Source organism: Dendrobates tinctorius, unplaced genomic scaffold, assembly GCF_039654945.1.
Source record: "Dendrobates tinctorius isolate UK_male_01 unplaced genomic scaffold, ASM3965494v1 ptg000211l, whole genome shotgun sequence".
Taxonomy (NCBI): domain Eukaryota; kingdom Metazoa; phylum Chordata; class Amphibia; order Anura; family Dendrobatidae; genus Dendrobates; species Dendrobates tinctorius.
In genome coordinates, this window is record NW_027361878.1 from 16,187,360 (window position 1) to 16,207,911 (window position 20,552).

Below are 20,552 nucleotides of genomic sequence, written 5' to 3' on the forward strand. Positions count from 1 at the left end.
GTGACTGTGAACATATCCTTAAAAAAAAAAAAAAAATCATGTAGTATTTTTCTAAGGATTTGATTTAGGAAACCAAGAAAATTGTTTCATGCTCAACTATAAAGTCCTAATATTAGAGATGTGTTGTACTGAAGCCCTGGATATATAGAGAGATAGATATTTGAAATACACATTTATTAAGTTCCCCCCCCCCCACAACAACTCTGGAAAAAACGCAGTAAAAACCTTTGCTGAGGATATATTCACACTGATAGGTGTACACACTGCCAAATGCCAGCACAAAGGGGCTACAGCAGAGCAGAAGAGAAGCCGAGCCTTCCGCTCTACACAGCTGCAGCCAATGCCGCGACCTGCGCGCTCATCGCCACGCCCCCACGCTCCAGCTGCCGGCCAGCTGATTGGCTGCTACAGGGCGGAGTATAAAAGGAGCCGCAGGTGGCGGAGGCGGGATCCTCACTCCTGATAAGCCTGCTACAGGAGGCCGGGTGGGTCACAAAGCCTCCCTTTGCTGGTTGCGTCCTTTGCTCAGGTCAGTGGGTGTGCAACCCGCTACTACTTCCATTTTACCGGCGAAGTGGGGATTTTTTTTTTTTAGCTCACGGTGACAGCTGAGCCCCCAGCTCATGTACAGGCGGCTCTCCATGAGGTCTACTCTCCCCAAGCAGCTGGTGAGATACAGGGTCTATGTGTGTAGCTGGCTCCTCCTCCTGGGTGGCTGGTTATGGGCGTGCTCTGAGTAGGTCCCGCCCTCTGTGGAGCAGTATATATAACCAGCCAGTGCTCAGGAATGCCGACTGCTGAGTTGTCGGATGAGGGCATGTGCAGCGCATGCTCACTGCTGGGGTCTGTGCTGCTGTAGACATCACTGTCTGTATAGCATATGGTTTTTTTTTTTCCCCCAAGCATTGACTAGCTTCTTTGCTACAAATTAGTGTTCCTGCAGCCATTCACCTAATATAACCATCTAGAACCAGGTGATCAAAAGGCTACATGGGGGGGGGGGTTTCTTCCCTTCCCATCAGGGTACACTTGTCCTCTGTGCATGCTGATAAAACTTGGTGCAAAAAAAAAAAAACTGTTTCTACTTCAGGTTTTATCAAAAGCTAATACCTGTGGGGTTTTTTCAGCATTTTTGCTCCACCCATTGCTTTAACCCCTTCATGACAGCCTTTTTTTTTTTTTTTTTTTTTTTTTTTTTGCTCCCTTTTCAGAGCCATAACTTTTACTTTTCCTTCAATACAGCCATGTGAGGGCTTATTTTTTTGTGGGACGAGTTATACTTTTGAACGACCTCATTGGTTTTACCATGTAGGGTACTTGAAAAGCAAAAAAAAAAAATGCGGTGAAACTGCAAAAAAAGTGACTCCACAACTTTTTTTTTTTTTTTTTTTTTTCCTATTTTGAATGGGTGATTTAAATTTGTTTTTTTAAAACCTTTTTATACTATTGGCATGCTTCAATAGTTTCCATGGGAGACTAGAAGCTGCCACAACCCAATCACCTCTGCTACATACAGGCGATGATCAGATCACCAGTATGCAGTAGAATACCTCACTTTCTATGAGCGACGACCACCGGGTGGTGCTCCCAGCAAGCCGGCAGTGACAACCATAGATGTCTCTAAGCCCTCTGGTTGTCATGCCAACCCATGGGTGACCCGCGATTACATGGCAGGGGGTCACCGGTGGCAGGTTTGTGACCTGATCGCCGAAAGCATGTCAAATGCCACTGTCAGCATTTGACAGCAGTATTTTTAACGTATTAATAGCCGCAGGTGGATCGCGATTCCACCCCCGACTGCTCCGGGCACATGTCAGCTGGAAAGATGTGGGCTCAGTGCTGGAGCTCACATCAAAGCGGGGCACACGACATATGTCGTGCTAGTATGGCGCGTGTCGTGAAGGGGTTAAATGGGTGAAAAACACTGAAGGTGATATGCTGCATTCTTCAAAAACAAGGTATTGGACAAATAAAACAAGTTATGTGCATGAGATTTCTAAAATATCTCACTTTGCTCGTACTGTGAAATGGGGCTGAAAACGTGCACTGAAAAAAACACACCGTGTGAACATAGCCTAGGTCTGAGTCAGAGCAAGGCTCTCAGACTTGCATTGAAAAGTGACCTTCAGCTCAATACTAGTGATATGGCAAGTCAAAAAAAACTGCTAGAGGCTGGCGGGAGGCGCAGTGATGGAAGAAGACGGGTAAGTATGAAAACTTAATTAGAAGCTCTTCAATAAAAAAACAAGTTAGATTGGGGAATGGTGTATGAACAAGCTAAGAACTATTTTCAAAAGTGTGGGGTTTTTGGGCTTTTATATCTATCTTTAGCCCTGGCAACTTGCATCACAGTGGCTCAGTGGTTAGCACTGTCGCCAGCGCTGGGGTCCTGGGTTAAAATCCCACCAAGGACAATGCCTGTAAGGAGTTTGTATGTTCTCCTTGTGTTTGCGTGGATTTCCTCCGGGTTCTCCGGTTTCCTCCCACACTCCAAAGACATACTGATAGGGAATTTACATTGTTAGGCCCAATGGGGACAGTGATGACTGTGTAATGTTCTGTGGAATATGATGGTGCTATAGAAGCAATCTGTAGGAAGATCGCTCTTGTGAAAGCCTAGATGGGTCCACCAGGGTCTTCTCCGCCATTATCTCGATGGTATCAGGTTGCTGGTCTTGCTCTTCAACTTGTTTGTTCTTGTATTGAAAAACTGTGGATTTGCCTCAACACTGTGAACATGGCCTTATTCCTATAATTGGTGGGAACATGGGGTGTTTCTTGTTCTGTATGGTATTAATGGATGGATTTGTGCGTCTTGTTGCCTCTGTTTTCAGATCAGCCCTTTAGCTTGTCCCTCTTTCCCTCACACAATGAGACATGTGCAAATTGCCCCTCGGGCCGCAGCAACTGCCGGCAGCGTGGTGAAGCAAGGCATTGTGAGGGGGCATCCTCACGCTAGGGTTGTTGGAGCGCGCAAGACGCGATTCCCTGAGAGAGAGGTCACAGTATCCAGATCCAAGGTGATGAGCGCTCTCCATCTCCAACCTCTAGAGCACCAGGCTTTCTACAGGCTCCTAGGTAAGAACCCCACTGTCCTGTGGTATGGAGTAAGGGCCCATGCACTGGCTATTTTACCTTTGTAAAAAGATGCGTCTAATGCGGTTTAGATCACAGGTGCAGATGGGAATGTCTCCTAATCGTGGCGTTTAGTTTCTGTAAACTTGACCTTTAGAAAAAGACAATCCCTGCATGTGTTGTGGCTGAGATGTGCTACTGTGGCGACTTGATCATTTTTTATTTTTCCGAGCATGCTGAAAATACTCGCTTACGACACATGCGTGCACTCTCACTCATCACTAGTAGCCACCATGCCTTCTCTAAAGTCACAATCTTTTCTTCCTGCAAATTCTTTTCTGATATTACGAGGACTTGTACTCTAGCGCCATCTATTGGAAGTGGTAATCCTAAAAGTCAATATAGACCCTGGAACAAGTCTTGCCACATGACTTGTAATGTTGCTCCTAAGAAGCAATTTGTTTAATTACCCAGAGGAGCATTGCATGGCCTTTTAGTCTCCTTGCACTGGCATGTCACTCTCCCAAGTAGTAGCATATCTTTGTGGTTCCGTAAGGGTGTTTACATACTGCGCTTTGACTTGGGTCTGAACGCCTGCAAAATAGGACTCTGATGTATGTGTCAGTGGGGCTTTTGGCTATAATGGTGGTGACGGCGTCACCGTGTGCATCGTGTCTGGGCGTATACTACTGGAGGCACGCTCAGACGCAGCCTACTACACGGACTCCTACAATGGTGAGGCAGGTGATGGCAGCTAATCCTTATAGTGAACACTTGTTTGTTTTTTATCTTCACTCTTTACAGAAAATGAGCTGATACAACAGTTCCTGTCTATGGATGCCTGTTTAAGAATCTCAGACAAGGTGGGTATGGCTGCTGTCTGATAACTTGCAGTGCCTGGACTGAAAGCTGCAGGTGTCTTTGCATTTAATTGGGTGTTAGTGCAGTTCTTGTATTAGCCCAATAGTTTCTAAACCATTAATGGAAATCTGGGTTGTCTTCATGATGGTGGTTGCTTTAGTGCAACAGATGCGATTACACAGCTAAAATCACAATGGCACATAGCCCTAGCCTAAAGTACCATTGTATGGGCTACAAACAAGCCTTCATACGAATGCTTGTCCTCCATCATTACGTGTAAACAGCTGCCGAGAAAACGCATTTTCAGCTAGCTATGCTGGCATAAAATTAATCTGTAAGTCCTTGCCTGAGGATGGAGCATGTGGCACCACCATACAAGCTGGATTTGGACAGAACAATTACATTAGCGGGCTACTAAATGAGCACCGTTCAGAGCTTAAAAAGTAACAACCTTAAGTTTTATATCATGAATCCTACTCTAGCTTCTCCACTGACTTCTTAAGTACAAGGATGTGGCAGTTGCAGCTAACAAGTTGTTCTATTTTAGATGGGGGGGGGGGGGATCTAGAAGCGGAGCACCTCCTCCATAAAATCTTATAAGCACCAACTGTCCTCTATTTCAGTAATGAGTGTCTAATCTGGAGACAGATTTTGTTGTGATCAGTCTAGGAGGAGAAAGTGGCATCTTTCTGATAAGCAACTTTGTACTATATCTTCACCTGTACTGCTGATTTAGGAAATAAAAAATTGCCAGTTACCCTTTAGAGAGAACTGGTCAGGTCCCCCATATCCCAAGAACCACCAGCAGTTGTGTCTGCATATATAAAATCCTTGTGTTGTATTACATGCATTGAGATCTTTAGAAAGTGTTTCTTAAGCTTGAGTCACACATAGCAACTTACCAGCGACCCCGACAACGATATCAATGTGTCAGGATCGCTGGAAGTCACTATGTGATCGCTGGTGAGCTGTCACACAGACAGCTTCACCAGCGATCAGCACAGCGATGCCGAGCGCCCGGCATCGCTGTGTTCGTTAGCGCTGATGCCATATCCCTGTAAAAATATAGAATTAAAATAAAAAAATATTGTTCTCACCTTCTGACGTCCCGCGCAGCCATCCTTCCTCTCTCCACGCTCCGGTCCCAGTAATCCTTTGCAAGAATGACGTCTTGAGGTCATTCGTGCAAAGGATCACTGGGACCGGGAGCATGGAGAGAGGCGGGATGGCTGCGCGGGACGTCGGAAGGTGAGAATAACTTTTTTTTTTTTTTTTTTTCCAGCTAATCGCTGGTCTCCTGCCTGTCACACGCAGCGATGCATGTTGGCCAGTGGGAGACCAGTGACGAAAAATGCCCAGAGGTTTCTTGCAGCAATACCAGCAGGGGGGCCGATCGCTGTCACACACAGCGATCTCGCTGGTGAGATCGCTGTTACGTCACAAAAGTTGTGACTCGGCAGCGATCTCGCTAGCGAGATTGCTGTGTGTGTGACTCTCGCTTAAAGTCCGTTTATATGTAAATGAGGGTTCTGGCTAGTCCCCAGACTAGCTAGTCTATCATGCCCACAGGGGTGTGATACCAAAACTACAAGCATGATGTCATTGCAAAGGGCTATACTTGCCTTGCGCGTGCATGCAGCTTCTTCCCCTCTCATCAGTGTTCACTGGCTTCAGAGAGGTGCATGATCACGAGTGCAGAAGCTTCCAATCATGTGCCTCTGAGGCCAGCATGCATACACCCGGCTTCAGAGGATCAGTGAGAAGGGGGGAAGAAGCTGTGCGTGTGCGCAAGATAAATATAGTGCTTGCAATTGTGAGGAAATGTTGGTTCACTTCTAACCTCTGTAGTTAATAAGTGATGTAAGAACTGCCTGTAGCCTTAATGGTCTATACATCACTGTGGGTCATCTGCCATGTGACGGCTTTACTCTTCTAATCCACAGTATCTTCTTGCAATGGTTTTGGTGTATTTTAAACGTGCAGGCCTCTACGCCAGTGAATATTCCACCATGGACTTCTTTGTTGCTCTGTAAGTAATCCTAATTGTGCACCACAGGTCTTTAGTCTTTGTCTAGATTCTCCTTATAAGTTATCTACAAACCTCCATGACCATCTTTTAGTCACTTGGCCACATCAGTGTCTGTCCTAAAAACTGTATGATCTCACTAGAAGAAAGTGGGAGACTTATCTTCATTCACACAGCCATATGAAGGCCATATTTTTCTGACTAGTCATGGTTCCAACTCTCTGGGTTTATTAGGAACGCCAGCAGGGCAGTAAATTGTAATAGGAAGAACCATTAGACCTTATGTGACTTAAAGGGACTTTCAGCACAGAATGACAGTTCCATCTAACTCCAGGTACTCGGCATCAAGGCATGGCCAAACATTTAATTGCATCTTCCCACCTATTTTTATTTTTTTAAAATTTGTGTTTTTTTTCACCACCATAGATCTGCCTCTACTGCATGGTGGGCTCTGTATGCCTTCCTGACAAAGTCTGTCCCTTCACTTTTGACCCTCTTGGGTAGTCCCAACCATTAACCCTAGCCCTAATACAATCTATCACTAGCACAAATTACTAAGCATGTCAGACATAAAATGCATTACAACAATACACGTCTTTTACGGGAACTTGGGCGACACTTCTGTCATCTTACATTGCTGGTGGACTATCTAACCTGTACAAGTGAAAAACCCCACAAATTGATATGCAAATTTTTTATTTTTTTTGGCTGCGTAATTAAGAACTTAATAAATGCACATGGCTTTGCTCCACAAAACATTCATGGGGCTGATTAGCTTGTGAAGCCTATTGCACCCCACCTACAGTATACTCTGACAGGTGGAATGGGAACTGGTAAACTCTGAACTGTTCCAAAGCAAAGACCAGTGTCTGAGATTGCACTTGTGTGAACGTTTCCTATTGGGCTTCTGAATAATCACTCCAAACCCTGTAGATGTCTACCTGGTCACTATCTGGAGCCTGAAAGCTGTGCTCCATAACTTCCCAGGGACGGGGACTGTCCACCACTTCTCTAGTTGCCCTCCATGACAGCACCATAGAAGGATAGGACAGGAAACTCAAAGGGGTTAAATAGCCCTGTAATGGAGGGACAGGACTGTAGTTACCTGAATAACCGCAATATCAAGGTCCAGTCCCCCCCCCCCCCCCCCTACAGAAAACTGTACTCTTCTCTTGCATATCTGCATCTCCAGATTCAGCTTTCTCTGGGCACTTCCCAAGCAAAGACAGTCCCTCTTTCAGGCAACCCCCATCAATGGAGACAAAGTTAACTTTAAACACGGCCTGTCTGTACTGAACTCGTGGAAGCTCCAACTTCCTTCACCTCAGGTTTCCAGCCAACTCCTGCCCTAAAAGCATTGTCCCAGGCAAGAAGTTGCCACATCTTTCTGGGACGCCCTCCCAGGTCTGTGGGGTACTAGGTACTAGGCCGGTCCTTCAGAGGGGATTGTCACAGCAGTGGTGACCCGGTCCGTGGCCCTGGGCACCCATGTAAAAGGGGGTTTGAGTGATTCGTGAAGCCACCTGTGGTGTTCGGCAATGAAGGTGTTAAGCCGACGCTGCAAACAGATCCTCTGGGACAGATGGTGTAGTGCAGCAAAGATGTTGTAGCCCTCCACAGGCAGGGCTGTTGGTCCCAGGGCAGTGTAGATAAGTGTTGGGGAAGAGGGTGCAGTGTCTGGCACAGAGTTGTAGCAGTGCTGAAGTTGCAGAAAGAAGGCAAGGACACAGCAGAATGTAGTTTCTTTACCTTTACTTGTAAGTGCAGTCCAGGGTCCAAATTACAGATGGCATAGGAGACGATTAGCCTGGAAGCAACTCAGGAATCTGTCAGATGGGTTGTGTAGTCTCCTCTCTAGTGCTTACTTGAGGTACATGCAGTACAGTGCTACACTGACACTCCTTCTTCCCTTTTGGATCTACCTCATATGGCAGACAGCTGTAGCCCTCTTATCTCTCTTGGCTCACCCTTCGCTGTTGTGCCTCCGAGTCTTAGGTGGGAATAGAGCATTTACAGCTTCCTATTCCTCTGGTTTCTGTTGCAGGACCTTCAGTATCCATACAACTGTGGAGACCAGGCTCCAGATCATGCGCTATCACTGGGGGGGGGGCTCTCTATCCTCAGCTCAACCTCCAGCTTCTCTCTACATGTCTACACTCCTTTGCCCTCCTCACACTAACTAATTTCCCTTCCTGGCCCTCAGAGCACTCCTCCCCCAATTCTCGTTCAGAGCTCCCTCTGCTGGCCTGGAGTGGGAACTGTTACATGACATGATTAACTGTCAGACCCTTCATCGCTTCCAAGCCTGACATCACCCTCCATGGAGGTGTAGTGTCGGTGGTGGGGTGCCGAGCTGGGGGGGGTGGTCCTACTTTTATACCGCGCAGAGATGACAACAGAGACACGATGGAGGCAGATTCTGGGTGCAACAGGTCCAAGTTTATTTCTTCACTTGCCGTCCGACTGACGGCACACCTCGCGGCCCTCCGTTTCCAGAGCCGCTTCTCACACCGTACACTGGAGACGTGTCTGCACACACCGTCCCCTCCTTTACTGTCGACGCTCCTGACAGTTCCGTCACTGTGGCCGCCTTAGGCCCATTAACCAACAGCGCTTCTACTGCTCAGTCGTCGTGTCACATACAGTGTCTTACACCCAGTACCTCGTCTCAACTGCGGTCCTTTCCTGTCAGGACCACCCCCCTGACGTCCTCTCTCCTCAGTCCCCCTGGTCTGGATTCTCCTCAGAGTACACAGACTGTCGTAGTCCTCCTGTCACTTGAGCTCCCCCTGGGGACTGGAACTTTCTGGAACCCTCCCTCAGTATTTATAACTCCCCCGGTTCCTTGAAACTGTCACTCTGTCACCACGCCCCCCCATGACCAACGGTTTCTAAAGCCCTAAGCTGCTGTAAAGTCCTTTGCTCACACTCCACCCTGCCATCTAATGGTCATCCCAAGGTACTGCACATCCACTACACTTTCCTAGTTGTTTCCCCACTGTAATCACTGACTCCTACCTACACTGTGCAAACCTATCATTCTTCACTCTGACTAGTCCGTCCGTCCGTCAGGTCACCTTCCCTACAGAGGAAGGCAATGCCAGTGTGGTGACCATACTCCTGGGGGTGCCACATTCCTGTTTCTGTACTGGCCCACTGCTGTGACACAGTGGCTGTGGGTAACGTGGGCTGCAGCGCTTGAACATTGCGTGGCTGCCAAGCTGTCTTGGCCTATAGCCCATGTGGACACTAGGGCACCCTGGCCCCATCTGACCTAACTTCCTACGAGGTCCCAGCTTACTACCCGGCAGCCCCTCCTACAATTAACCCTCTATGAACATCCTGTCCGCTATACCTATAAGGCCCACTAGTATGACTCCCCTCAAGTGGCCTGCAACAGAACTACTTACCCATAACTATGTAAATTATATACTTAAGTGCCCTCTAACTTACCCTAACTATACATGCACAACAGGCACACTATATTATGCAATAACATAATACAGAAACACAAGACAATATCTTACAGCTTTCTACACAATGGTAACACATGCATGTTGCAATACCATTAAAGACAAGCGATAATACATATTTCTATGTAGCAGTACCACAGACATTTTATCACAATTATCAATTAGCAATCTATACATAACATACAAAGGTGTGTATGTGTGTATATATATTATGCATATCCTATAATAAGAGGTGTATACCATACCAAGTGGATAGAGGTGCCCAGTAGGAGAATGAAGAGTAGGTCTAGCAATTCTATTTAGAGACAAAAAGGAGAATGTGGTTAGTACTAAATATACATAAACAGATAAATGGCTCTAAAACAGGAGGAAAATGCATGTTATGAAGGTACCCAGTGTCTCATAAGAAACTTTGAATGTCGTAGTCTCTATTTAGTCCTTTTGGTTCCAAGGACTGCAAAGTAAAAATCCAATAGGCCTCCCTTCTTTTGAGGGTCTTAGGCCGGTTTCACATTAGCGCATTTTCAGCGCGCGCACGGCCGGGGGTAGCTCTGCCCCCGATCCGGCTCTCTGCCCGGCGTGCCCGCCCCTTCCTTGTAGCGCCGCCTCCTAGCGGACAGCGGCGCCTGCGATCGGCGCACCCTATCTTTAGCATAGGGTGCGCCGATCGTGCGCAGGCCGTGCGCTAGTTGCGCTTTGACCTGCGCTGCGCACTTTTGATGGTGCGCCGTGCGCGCCAAAATCCGAAAAGTTTGATTTTGGCGCGCACGGCGCACCGTCAAAAGTGCGCAGGTCAAAGCGCAACTAGCGCACGGCCTGCGCACGATCGGCGCACCCTATGCTAAAGATAGGGTGCGCCGATCGCAGGAGCCGCTGTCCGCTAGGAGGCGGTGCTACAAGGAAGGGGCGGGCACGCCGGGCAGAGAGCCGGATCGGGGGCGGAGCTACCCCCGGCCGTGCGCGCGCTGAAAATGCGCTAATGTGAAACCGGCCTTAGACCTGTCCTGACCTCCTCCTGTTGGGTCCGCTCTGTTCCAGAACTTGAAACTTGCATTGGGAAATACTGTGTCCTTTCTCCAGAAAATGGTATTGAGTTATTTTACATCTTATGTTAGATTTATGTTGGGATATTCTATCCCTTATTGTTTGAGTCGTTTCACCAACATAAGCTGGGCCACATGGACATTTTATCAAGTAAATTACATGTGTGGACTCGCATGTATAAAATCCTTTGACTGGAATGGCTTGTCCAGTCAGTGGATGAAAAATTTGATTGCCTCTCTGTATGTTATTGCACTGTAAACATGATAAGCATGGAAAAGTGCCCTGTTTCTGCGTACAGAGAAATGTTTGTCTTGGAACTTTTGTTTGAACCTGCATCTCCCTTGACCACCCTATCTCAAATTTCTTGGTCTGCGGTAACAAAGGAAGGGTTGTTGGAATTCTGGTATCTTGGGGTAGCTGTTGGTAAGTATGTTCCAATGTTTATTAATAGTGGCCTGTATTTTTCTGGAGTAGGGATGGAATGTATTAACAAATGGTATGCGTTTAGTGGAACTTGTAGTCCTAGGATTCTTATTTGATCTGGATTCTGTCAATCCACCAGATCTTTAGAATTTTGAGTACTTTGTTTGTTACTACATCCTTGGAATAATGTTGGACTTGCAAGACCAGATGTCTCATCCTGCAAAAGAGAAGCAGATACCGATAGTCCAAGGTAACTATCTTAGGGGATTAAAGGATGGTATCTCAGGTCAGCACTAGGATCCATGACCTCCTGCATTCCATTGAGTAGCTTTGGCCCAGTCCCATACAAGATGCTTGCAGTCCCATATTCTATCTTGCTGGGATGGGGTCACTGAACAAGACTATTCGCCTGCCAGGATGGGTAAAAGCTTCCCTCAGCTGGTGGCTCAATCCCAAGAATTTGACCAGGGGAGTGGCTTGGGATCAAAATTCCATTCAATAAATGCCAGTGGGAAAGGATGGGGGACCATGGTCTCCCATGCTACATCCCAGGGAATATGGTCCCAGGATGTCAAACTTCATTCTTCCAACTTCAGGGAGCTAAAGGCAGCGGTAGACTTGGTAAAAGGGACTTGTATAAGTCTTTTTCAGTCCATGACCACAGTGGCACATCTTCAAAACCAAGGGAGTATGAGACACAAAAGCCTGAGGGTGATTTCAGCCAGGATCTTTGCTTGGGCGGGACAAGTGTTACCCCTGTCTGCATTCCATATAAAAGGAACAACCAACATGCAAGCAAATTTCCTCAGCAGGAAACCTGTAAATCCTGGAGAATGGAGCCTAGCTAACAGAAAAATGGGGTTTCCAGGTCACCACCTGACAACACCCTGGAGGACATCCTCCTTATATCCACAGTGGGACAGGAAATCACAGTAGTTTAAAGGACCCTCCCCTACCACCCTTCAGTGTGGTGTTTTGTTTTTTTTTTGTTTCCTGTCCCACTGCGGATAGGAACTGTGGAGCAGACCCAGGGCAGTCCTCCCTACGCAGCAGTGTGGAGGAAGCAGCTAAGACAGATGGGGCCTGAGAGCCAGGGACATGTAAGTACCCAGGAAGGGTCACTTGAGATCCCCCCCCCCCCCCCCCCCCCCCCAAAAGAGGTCAGTCCTACAGGACACATATGGCTATGTATTCCAGGGGGGAACCTCCACCTCAGAAAAGGATTCCAAGAGGTCAGGGAAAGATAAGTGCCCTATTTGCACAAAAAGGTTAAAAGGACACTTGCCAGAAACCCCTCTGACGCATGCACCAGGCGGACTGTGGGAGAGGAGCAGGCTACACATGTCTAAGGCTAGTTTCACACTAGCGTTTTTGAGCGCAGCGACGGCCGCCGCTAAGCCCCGCCCCCTGCAGCGCCTCCGCCAGTAGCTCCGCCTAACGGCGCATGACACTGCATGCGCCCTGCGTCCCCTATCTTTATCACTGGGGGCGCAGGCCGTGCGCAGTATGCGTTTTGCAGCGCATGCGCCTTTTTGACGGTGCGCCGGCGCAACCAAACTGCAGCAGGTTGCGTTTGGCGCAGGTCGGCGCACCGTCAAAAGGACGCATGTGCCGCCAAACGCATACTGCGCACGGCCTGCACCCCCAGGGATAAAGATAGGGGGCGCATGCAGCGTCATGCGCCGGTAGGCGGAGCATCCGGCAGAGGCGCGGCAGGGGGTGGGGCTTAGCGGCGGCTGTGCGCAGGCCGTCGCTGAGCTCAAACGCTAGTGTGAAACTAGCCTGACATGACCTCTATTATAAGAGAGGAGGTGCAGGCTTCGGTATCAGGCCTGGTATACCCCCAGGGATCCAGAAAGAGACCAAGGGAATCGGACACCTCGTCTGAAGAGATACTGTCTGAAACAGAGATCCTCCAGAAAGGGGAAAGATGACTCTCTTCATCCAGGGACACTGACAAGCTCCTCGGAGCAGTAAGACTATGCAGATTGACGAGCCCCCAACAACTCTCAGTACAGGATGAGATGTTTGGGGGGGCTATGTTCAGACCTCAATGATCTTCCCAGTGAACTCCCACATACGAGCTATGATCTTGGAGGAATGGGAAGAGGCAGAAAAGCGACTGACTATTCCCAGAGACTTTAGACTTTGACCTCCTCCAGGCCAAATGGTAGGCAAAATCTGGGAAGAGATCTCTTTCCCCCCCCTCCCCCAAAATAGACATCCCAGTAGTGAGGGTTTCCAAAAATACAGCTATCCCCTTTGAGGACTCCTCTAACTTAAAGGAGCCTATGGCCGGAAAGCAGATGGGCTCTTAAAGAGGACCTGGGAGTGTTTGGCGGCAGTCATACGTGCCAATATAGCAGCAACGTCAGTAGCGCATTCTATGCATTTGTGGGTAGACTATCTAGTGGAGCATCTTACAGCCAAAACTCCGAGTCTAACTTAAAAAATCCCTTCCCTTACTAAAACTGGCAACTAGCTTCCTGGAAGACTCCTCTGCAGAGTCTGTCAGATTTGCTGCCAGAAGTCAGTCCCTGTCCAATACAGCCAGAAGAGCCATCTGGCTAAAAAGCTGGTCGGGGGATATGCAATCAAAAGAACAAGCTTTGCTTGATTCCTTTCGGGGGGGGGGGGGGGTTGGGGCTGTCCTCGATGATATTTGAGAGCCTCAGATGAAAAGGGGTTTCCCATGGAAAAGCGCAAAAAATATCAGCCCTTTCGTAGGCCCCATTTTAATCAAGACAGACTACAGAGGGAAAGGGAGATCGGGTAGATGGAGCTATCCCAAAGTGGGAGAGAGCAGGAGTAGAAATAGGTTCTATCTTCTCTGGCTCAGGATCGAGTTCCCGAAGGAAACAACACCACCAGGGTAGGGGGTGACTAGTTGGGTTCCTGGAAGGCTGGCTGGAGATTTCCAGGAGTCCTTGGGTCCTGCAGATCATTTCTCGGGGGTAGAATAGAATTCGACTCTCTACCTCTGGAGAGAGTTCTCATAACTAGCTCCTGTCGTGTTTTTTTTTTTTTTTTTTTTTTTTTTTTTTTTTCAGCCTCCCCTGTGTGGTCAGATATTCTGGACCTTGGAGATGGCAGCAATTGTTCCAGTACCTGCTCGAGAAGAAGAGAGATGACCTTACTCAAGTCTCTTCTTGATTAAAAAAAAAAAAAAAAAATCTGGGGAATCCAGAATTGAGATCAGACCTCTGGATGTATGGTTAAGATACAAGAGGTTTAAGATGGAATAGATAAGATCCACGATTACCCTCTTAGAGAAAGGGGTGGTAAAGTGCATATTACCAAGTGTCAATCTACTTGGGCAACTAAAAATACCTCAGATTTGTTGTAGAAAAAGATGGCATGATCTACCACTATCAGTTTCGCTGCCTCCCCTTTTGGCCTGGCATCAGCCCCCAAAGTCTTCACAAATCTAATGGTGGAGGTGGTTGTGGAGCACCTGCCAATGCAGTGGGGAACTCTGTACTGGGCTGCTTCTTAAAGGGGCAGTGTCACAGCACCGGTGGCCCTGGGCATCCAATAAAAGGTGTATTTACAGGGGATGATTAAGAGTTTTTGTAAAGAGTATTCTGTGGTATCTAGTCAGACAACCAGAGCAGCAGTGCAGATCCTCTGGGACAGATGGTGGGATGCAGCAGAGGTGGAATAGCTCTCCAGTCAGAGCTGAGTCCCAGGGCAGATGAAAGATGTTGAAGAAAATAGATGGTGATGTAGTGTGGCGTCCCCAGAAGTATGGTTGCCACACTGGCATTGCCTTCCTCCTGGGAGTGTGATGTCAGGCTTGGATTTTTTTTTTTTTTGAGGAGCAGGAATCAGACCAGTCACCAAGAATCCCTCAGAGTGATCACCCGCAAGGCAGAAGGGCGTCGGCTGCCTTATATCCAGTCAGCAATCCCAGTCACCCAGTTGTCATTCTGCTCAGGTGCTTTGTAATCAGCCTCACTACCTTCCTTCACCAGAAGAGGGAGTTCATCAGACCTCAATGGTGAAGGGGAAAATGAACTCACAACAGTACCTCCCCCTTGAGGAGGGGTCACCGAACCCTCATCCACGCCACCAGGGTGATCCCGATGAAAGGCACGCACCAATCTTTTGGCATGAATATCAGAGGCAGAGACCCAGGAATTATCCTCCTGACCGTAACCCTTCCACTTAACCAAATACTGGAGTCTCCGTCTAGCCAGACGGGAATCCAGTATCTTCTCTACCTCATATTCCATGTTGCCGTCAACCAATACAGGGTCCGGAGGTGCCACCCTAGGAACTACTGGTTCAACAAACCTCTTCAACAAGGACTTATGAAACACATTATGGATTTTAAATGTGACAGGAAGAGCCAAACGAAAAGGGACCGGATTAATAATCTCCAATCTTGTAAGGTTCAATAAATCTAGGCTTAAACTTAGGAGAAGCCACCTTCATAGTGATATTTTTTGATGATAACCAAACCATATCACCAACCTTAAACTGGGGACCAATAGTCCTATGTTGGTTGGAAAACCACTGGGCCTTTTTCTGAGAGAGAGAACTTATCCACCACTTGGTACCAGATCTGATGCATTCTCTCCACCACAGTGTCAACACCTGGGCAGGCAGAAGACTCCACCTGCCCTGAAGAAAATGAGGATGAAACCCAAAGTTACAAAAAAAAGTGACATCAAAGTGGCAGAACTAGCTCTATTTAAAGCAAATTCGGCCAAGGGCAAAAATGAAACCCAGTCATCCTGATCAGCGGAAATAAAACATCTCAAATACGACTCCAAGGTCTGGTTTGTTCTCTCCGTCTGCCCATTGGTCTGAGGGTGGAACGCAGAGGAGAAGGACAACTGAATTCCCTGCTTGGAACAGAAAGTCCTCCAAAATCTAGACACAAACTGAACTCCTCTGTCAGATACAATGTTCTCAGGAATCCTGTGCAAGCGAACCACCTGTTGCAAAGACAGGGGCACCAACTCAGAGGAAGATGGCAACTTAGGGAGTGGTACAAGATGAACCTATCACAAATCACCCAAATAACAGTCATTCTCTGAGAGACAGGCATATCGGAGATGAAATCCATTGAAATATGGGTCCATGGCCTCCTGGGGACCGGCAAAGGCATCAACAACCCACTAGAGCGAGAACAAGGTTTAGACCGGGAGCAAGTCCCACAGGACTGCACAAAATTCCTGACCTCCCGAGACAAGGCGGGCCACCAAAAAGACCGACTCGCCAGATCTCTAGTACCAAAAATACCTGGATGACCAGCCAATGCAGAGCAATGAACTTCAGATATCACCCTCTTCGTCCACTGGTCAGGAACATACAACTTTCCCCTGGGACAACGCTCAGGTTTGTCCTCCTGGAACTCTTCCAGAGCACATCTCAAATCGGGGGAGATGGCAGAAAGAACTACCCCTTCGCCTAAGATGGTAGCAGGCTTGGTCACCACAGGAGAATCAGCAAAGAAGCTACGAGAGAGCGTCAGCCTTGACCTTAGTGCCAGGAAGAAAAGACCACAAAATCAAAACGTGTAAAAAAAAAAAAAAAAAAAAAAAGGCCCACCTTGCCTGTCTAGGGTTCAAGCGTTTGGCCGACTCCAGGTAAATCAAATTCTTGTGGTCAGTGAGGACCACGACTTGATGTTTAGCTCCCTCCAACCAGTGTCTCCACTACTCAAATGCCCATTTCATGGCTAACAGTTCCCGATTCCCCACATCATAGTTGCGTTCAGATGGAGAGAACTTTCGGGAAAAGAAAGCACAGGGATTCATTTTAGATGTTACAGGATCCTTTTGGGACAAAACAGCTCCTGCACCAATCTCAGAAGCGTCCACCTCTACCTGGAACGGGAGTGAGACATCAGGTTGCCGCAAAACCGGGGCAGAAGTGAATCTTCGCTTCAGCTCCTGAAAGGAAGAAACAACCTCCAGAGACCAATTCAACACATAAGCACACTTCTTAGTCAGATCAGTCAATGGCTTGGCAATACTAGAAAATTTTGCTATAAAAATTAGCAAAACCCAAAAACTTCTGGAGGGCCTTTAAAGAAGTGGGCTGAACCCAATCATAAATGGCCTATACCTTGGCCGGGTCCATTTCAATAGTTGACGGAGACAAAATAAATCCCAAAGAAGAAATCCTCTGTACCCCAAAAAGGCATTTCGATCCTTTGACATACAGGGAATTCTCCCTCAAGATCTGGAACACAGTCCGAACATGTTCCACATGAGAATCCCAATCCTTGGAGAAGATCAAAATATCATCCAGATAGATAATCAAAAATTTATCCACAAAGTCTCAGAAAATGTCGTTCATGAAGCACTGGAAGACAGAAGGGGCATTAGTGAGCCCAAAAGGCATCACCAGGTACTCAAAATGTCCCTCCGGAGTATTAAACGCCGTCTTCCATTCATCCCCATGCTTAATGCGGATAAGATTATACGCCCCCTGAGGTCAAGCTTGGTAAACCAGCAAGCACCTTTAACTCTGGAGAATAGATCCAAAATCGGGGGTAACGGATACTGATATTTAATAGTAATTTTGTTGAGGGCACGATAATCAATACAAGGCCTTAATGAACCATCCTTTTTGGCCACGAAAAAAACCCCCAGCACCTAAGGGTGAAGAGGATGGTCTAATATGACCCTTCTCCAACACCTCCTTAATATAGGATCGCATAGCCTCGTGCTCGGGTACAGAAAAATTGAAGAGCCGACCCTTGGGAAATTTGCACCCCGGGCTCAGTTCAATTGCACAGTCATAACTCCTATGAGGAGGCAAAGATGCAGACTCATTCTCACTAAATACATCACAAAAGTCTGCCAAATAGTCAGGAACATCATGCGACTGAGAGGTGGAAAAACCAGAGCCTCACTAAGGGCACACCGACAACCCCAACTCACCACAGACACAGATTTCCAATCCAAAACTGGATTATGAATTTGCAACCAGGAAAACCCCAGAACAATGGTATCATGCAAATTATGCAACACCAAAAATCTGCAATTTTCTTGATGGTCTGGGGCGACCCGCATTACCACTTGGGTCCAAAACTGAGGTTTATTTTTTGCCAAAGGAGTGGCATCAATTCCTCTCAAAGGGATAGGCGTCTGCAGAGGTGTCATCGGAAATCCACAACGTTTAGCAAAATCCAAGTCCATTAGGTTCAGGGCTGCTCCCGAATCCACAAAAGCCTTGGTGGAAAATGTGGAAAGGGAGCAGATCAGAGTAATTGCCAGAAGAAACTTAGGTTGAACACCACCCACAGAAAACGTGTGTGCAAAACGTTTCTCTAGTTTAGGACAGACAGAAATAATATGCGAGGCATCTCCACAAAAAAAACACAGCTTATTACGCTTTCTGAACTCCTGACGTTGCTCCCTGGACAAAACTCCATCACATTGCATAGGTTCAGACACTTGTTCAACAGGTGGGAACACCTCTCATGCAGTCCTGCGTTCACGTAAACGCTGATCAACCTGAATGGCTAATGACATAGAATCGTCCAGACCAGAGGGAACAGGAAATCCCACCATAGTATCTTTTACGGCTTCTGACAAACCCTTCCGAAAGAGAGCTGCCAAGGCATTATCATTCCAGGTAGTAAGGACCGCCCACTTTCGGAATTTTTGACAGTACAATTCTGCAGAATCTCCACTCTGGCTCAATGCCAACAGGGTCTTTTCAGCCTGATCAATAGCATTAGGTTCGTCATACAACAACCCCAAGGCTTGAAAAAATGTGTTCACATTAGTCAGAATAGGATCATCTGGTTTCAAAGAAAACGCCCAATCCTGGGGATCGCCACGCAGCAAAGAGATGACAATTTTAACCTGCTGCACGGAGCTCCCTGACGAGTTGGGCTTCAGGGCAAAAAATTTACATGTTTTGAAATCCAAAAATTTAGACCGATCCCCAAAACACATCAGGAGTAGGGATCTTTGGTTCAGCAGCATGTGAATGAGCAAGGTAGGTGGAAATTCCCTGCACTTCCGCAGCTAGCTGCTCCACACGATCAGACAATTGCTTTATCTCCATTGAGAGAAAAAAAAATTCCCCCTACGGCCTCAGAGGAAAGAATATACTTTTTTTTTTTTTTTTTTTTTTTTTTTTTTCCCAATTCTGTCCTGCTATGGAGTACCCTAGGATCTATGGTATGGCTGGTGATTCTGTTTATGAATGAGTCACCGTAGGAGGCAAAAACAGAAATACTAGCTAAGTCCAGAAAACCAGAGAAGTTGGCAGCTATTGGATTGCAGACCCCTGAACCTATCAACAACAACTAGCAGTAGCCATGGGGGGTTCCTACAGTGCCCTAGACCCCTCTATCACAGCCGGAGAACTACATAGCCTAAAGACAAAGGGAAATCTAAACTGCCCCAGAGCAGACCCCAAAGCAATAGGCAGCCCCCAACATATAATGACGGTGAAGCAAGATGAAAATACACTCACACAGATAGGCTGAGCAAATGATGGGGCCCAAGCTAACTAAATAGGACAGGATAGGGAAGCTGCTGTCTGCAATCCACCAAAACCCCTATCAAAACAAGGGCCAACAGGCTGATGGGTAAAAAGGCCCTGAAGACGCTAGGCTTCAAAGACTATATCGGCACTCAGGTATTTTCTGAAGTCAGAGCAAAAAGGAATTCAACTCAACCCAGCAGGCAATGGCAGAAATTCAGAGAAACAAGGCAACACAAACTCAAAAAGCAGTGCAGGAATCAGACTGGTCTCCTAGAGTCCCTCAGATCACCAGCAAGGCAGAAGGGCGTCGGCTGCCTTATATCCAGTCAGCAATTCCCGTCACCCAGTTGTCATCATACCCAGGTGCTTGGTAATCAGCCTCACTACCTTCCTTCACCAGAAGAGGGAGTTCATCAGACCTCAATGGTGAAGGGAAAAACGAACTCGTAACAGTCAGTGTAACACTGTACTGCATGTATCTCAAGTAAGCTCTAGAGAAGACTACACAACCCATCTGATAGAGATTCCTGAGTTGCTTCCAGGCTAATCATCTCCTGTGCCATCTGTAATCGGGACCCTGGACTGCACTTACAAGTAAAGGTAAAGAAACTACATTCTGCTGTGCCCTTGCCACCTTCCTGCAACTTCTTCAGCACTGCTACATCTGTGCCAGACACTGCACCCTCTTCCCCAACACCTATCTACACTGCCCTGGGACCAACAGCCCTGCCTGTGGAGGGCTGCAACATCTTTGCTGCACTACATCATCTGTCCCATAGGATCTGTTTGCAGCGTTGGCTTAACACCTTCATTGCTGAACACCACAGGTGGCTTCACGAATCACTCAAACTTTATTTCACCACTCAAACCCCCTTTTACATGGGTGCCATGGACCGGGTCACCGCTGCTGTGACATTCCCCTTTGAAGGACCGGCCTGGTACAGAGTACCCCACAGCCCTGGGAGGGTGACCCATGTAGCAGTGCTGAGTAGGTGATGCAGGGAGAATGCAAATGACACAAGAGTGCAGTTTCTTTTACCTTTTACTGTACAGTCCAGGATTTAGATGAGATGGTACAGGAGTTGATCAGCCTGTAAGCATTTTGGGAATCTCTGTGCAGATGGGTTGTAATAAAACTAAAGGAACAAAAAAGCGCAATAGGGTCTTATCCGGGTTATTGCTGGAAAAAT

At 47.4% G+C, this 20,552-nt stretch overlaps 1 protein-coding gene across 4 annotated transcripts in view; it reads left to right on the forward strand.

The window, feature by feature from the left end:
• The first annotated feature begins 372 nt into the window (after positions 1-372).
• Positions 373-20,552, forward strand: part of SPDYC (speedy/RINGO cell cycle regulator family member C) — a 28,293-nt gene continuing 8,113 nt past the window's right edge. The window contains exons 1-4 of one of the 4 annotated variants that reach the window (XM_073554512.1): positions 373-485; positions 2,835-3,078; positions 3,880-3,938; positions 5,880-5,965. In XM_073554512.1, the coding sequence (XP_073410613.1) occupies positions 2,871-3,078; positions 3,880-3,938; positions 5,880-5,965 (353 nt within the window). In that variant the 5' untranslated portion in view covers positions 373-485; positions 2,835-2,870. Of the gene's footprint in view, positions 669-817; positions 975-2,834; positions 3,079-3,879; positions 3,939-5,879; positions 5,966-20,552 lie in introns of those variants that run through there. The other 3 variants (XM_073554510.1, XM_073554509.1, XM_073554511.1) reach the window with 3 other exon arrangements.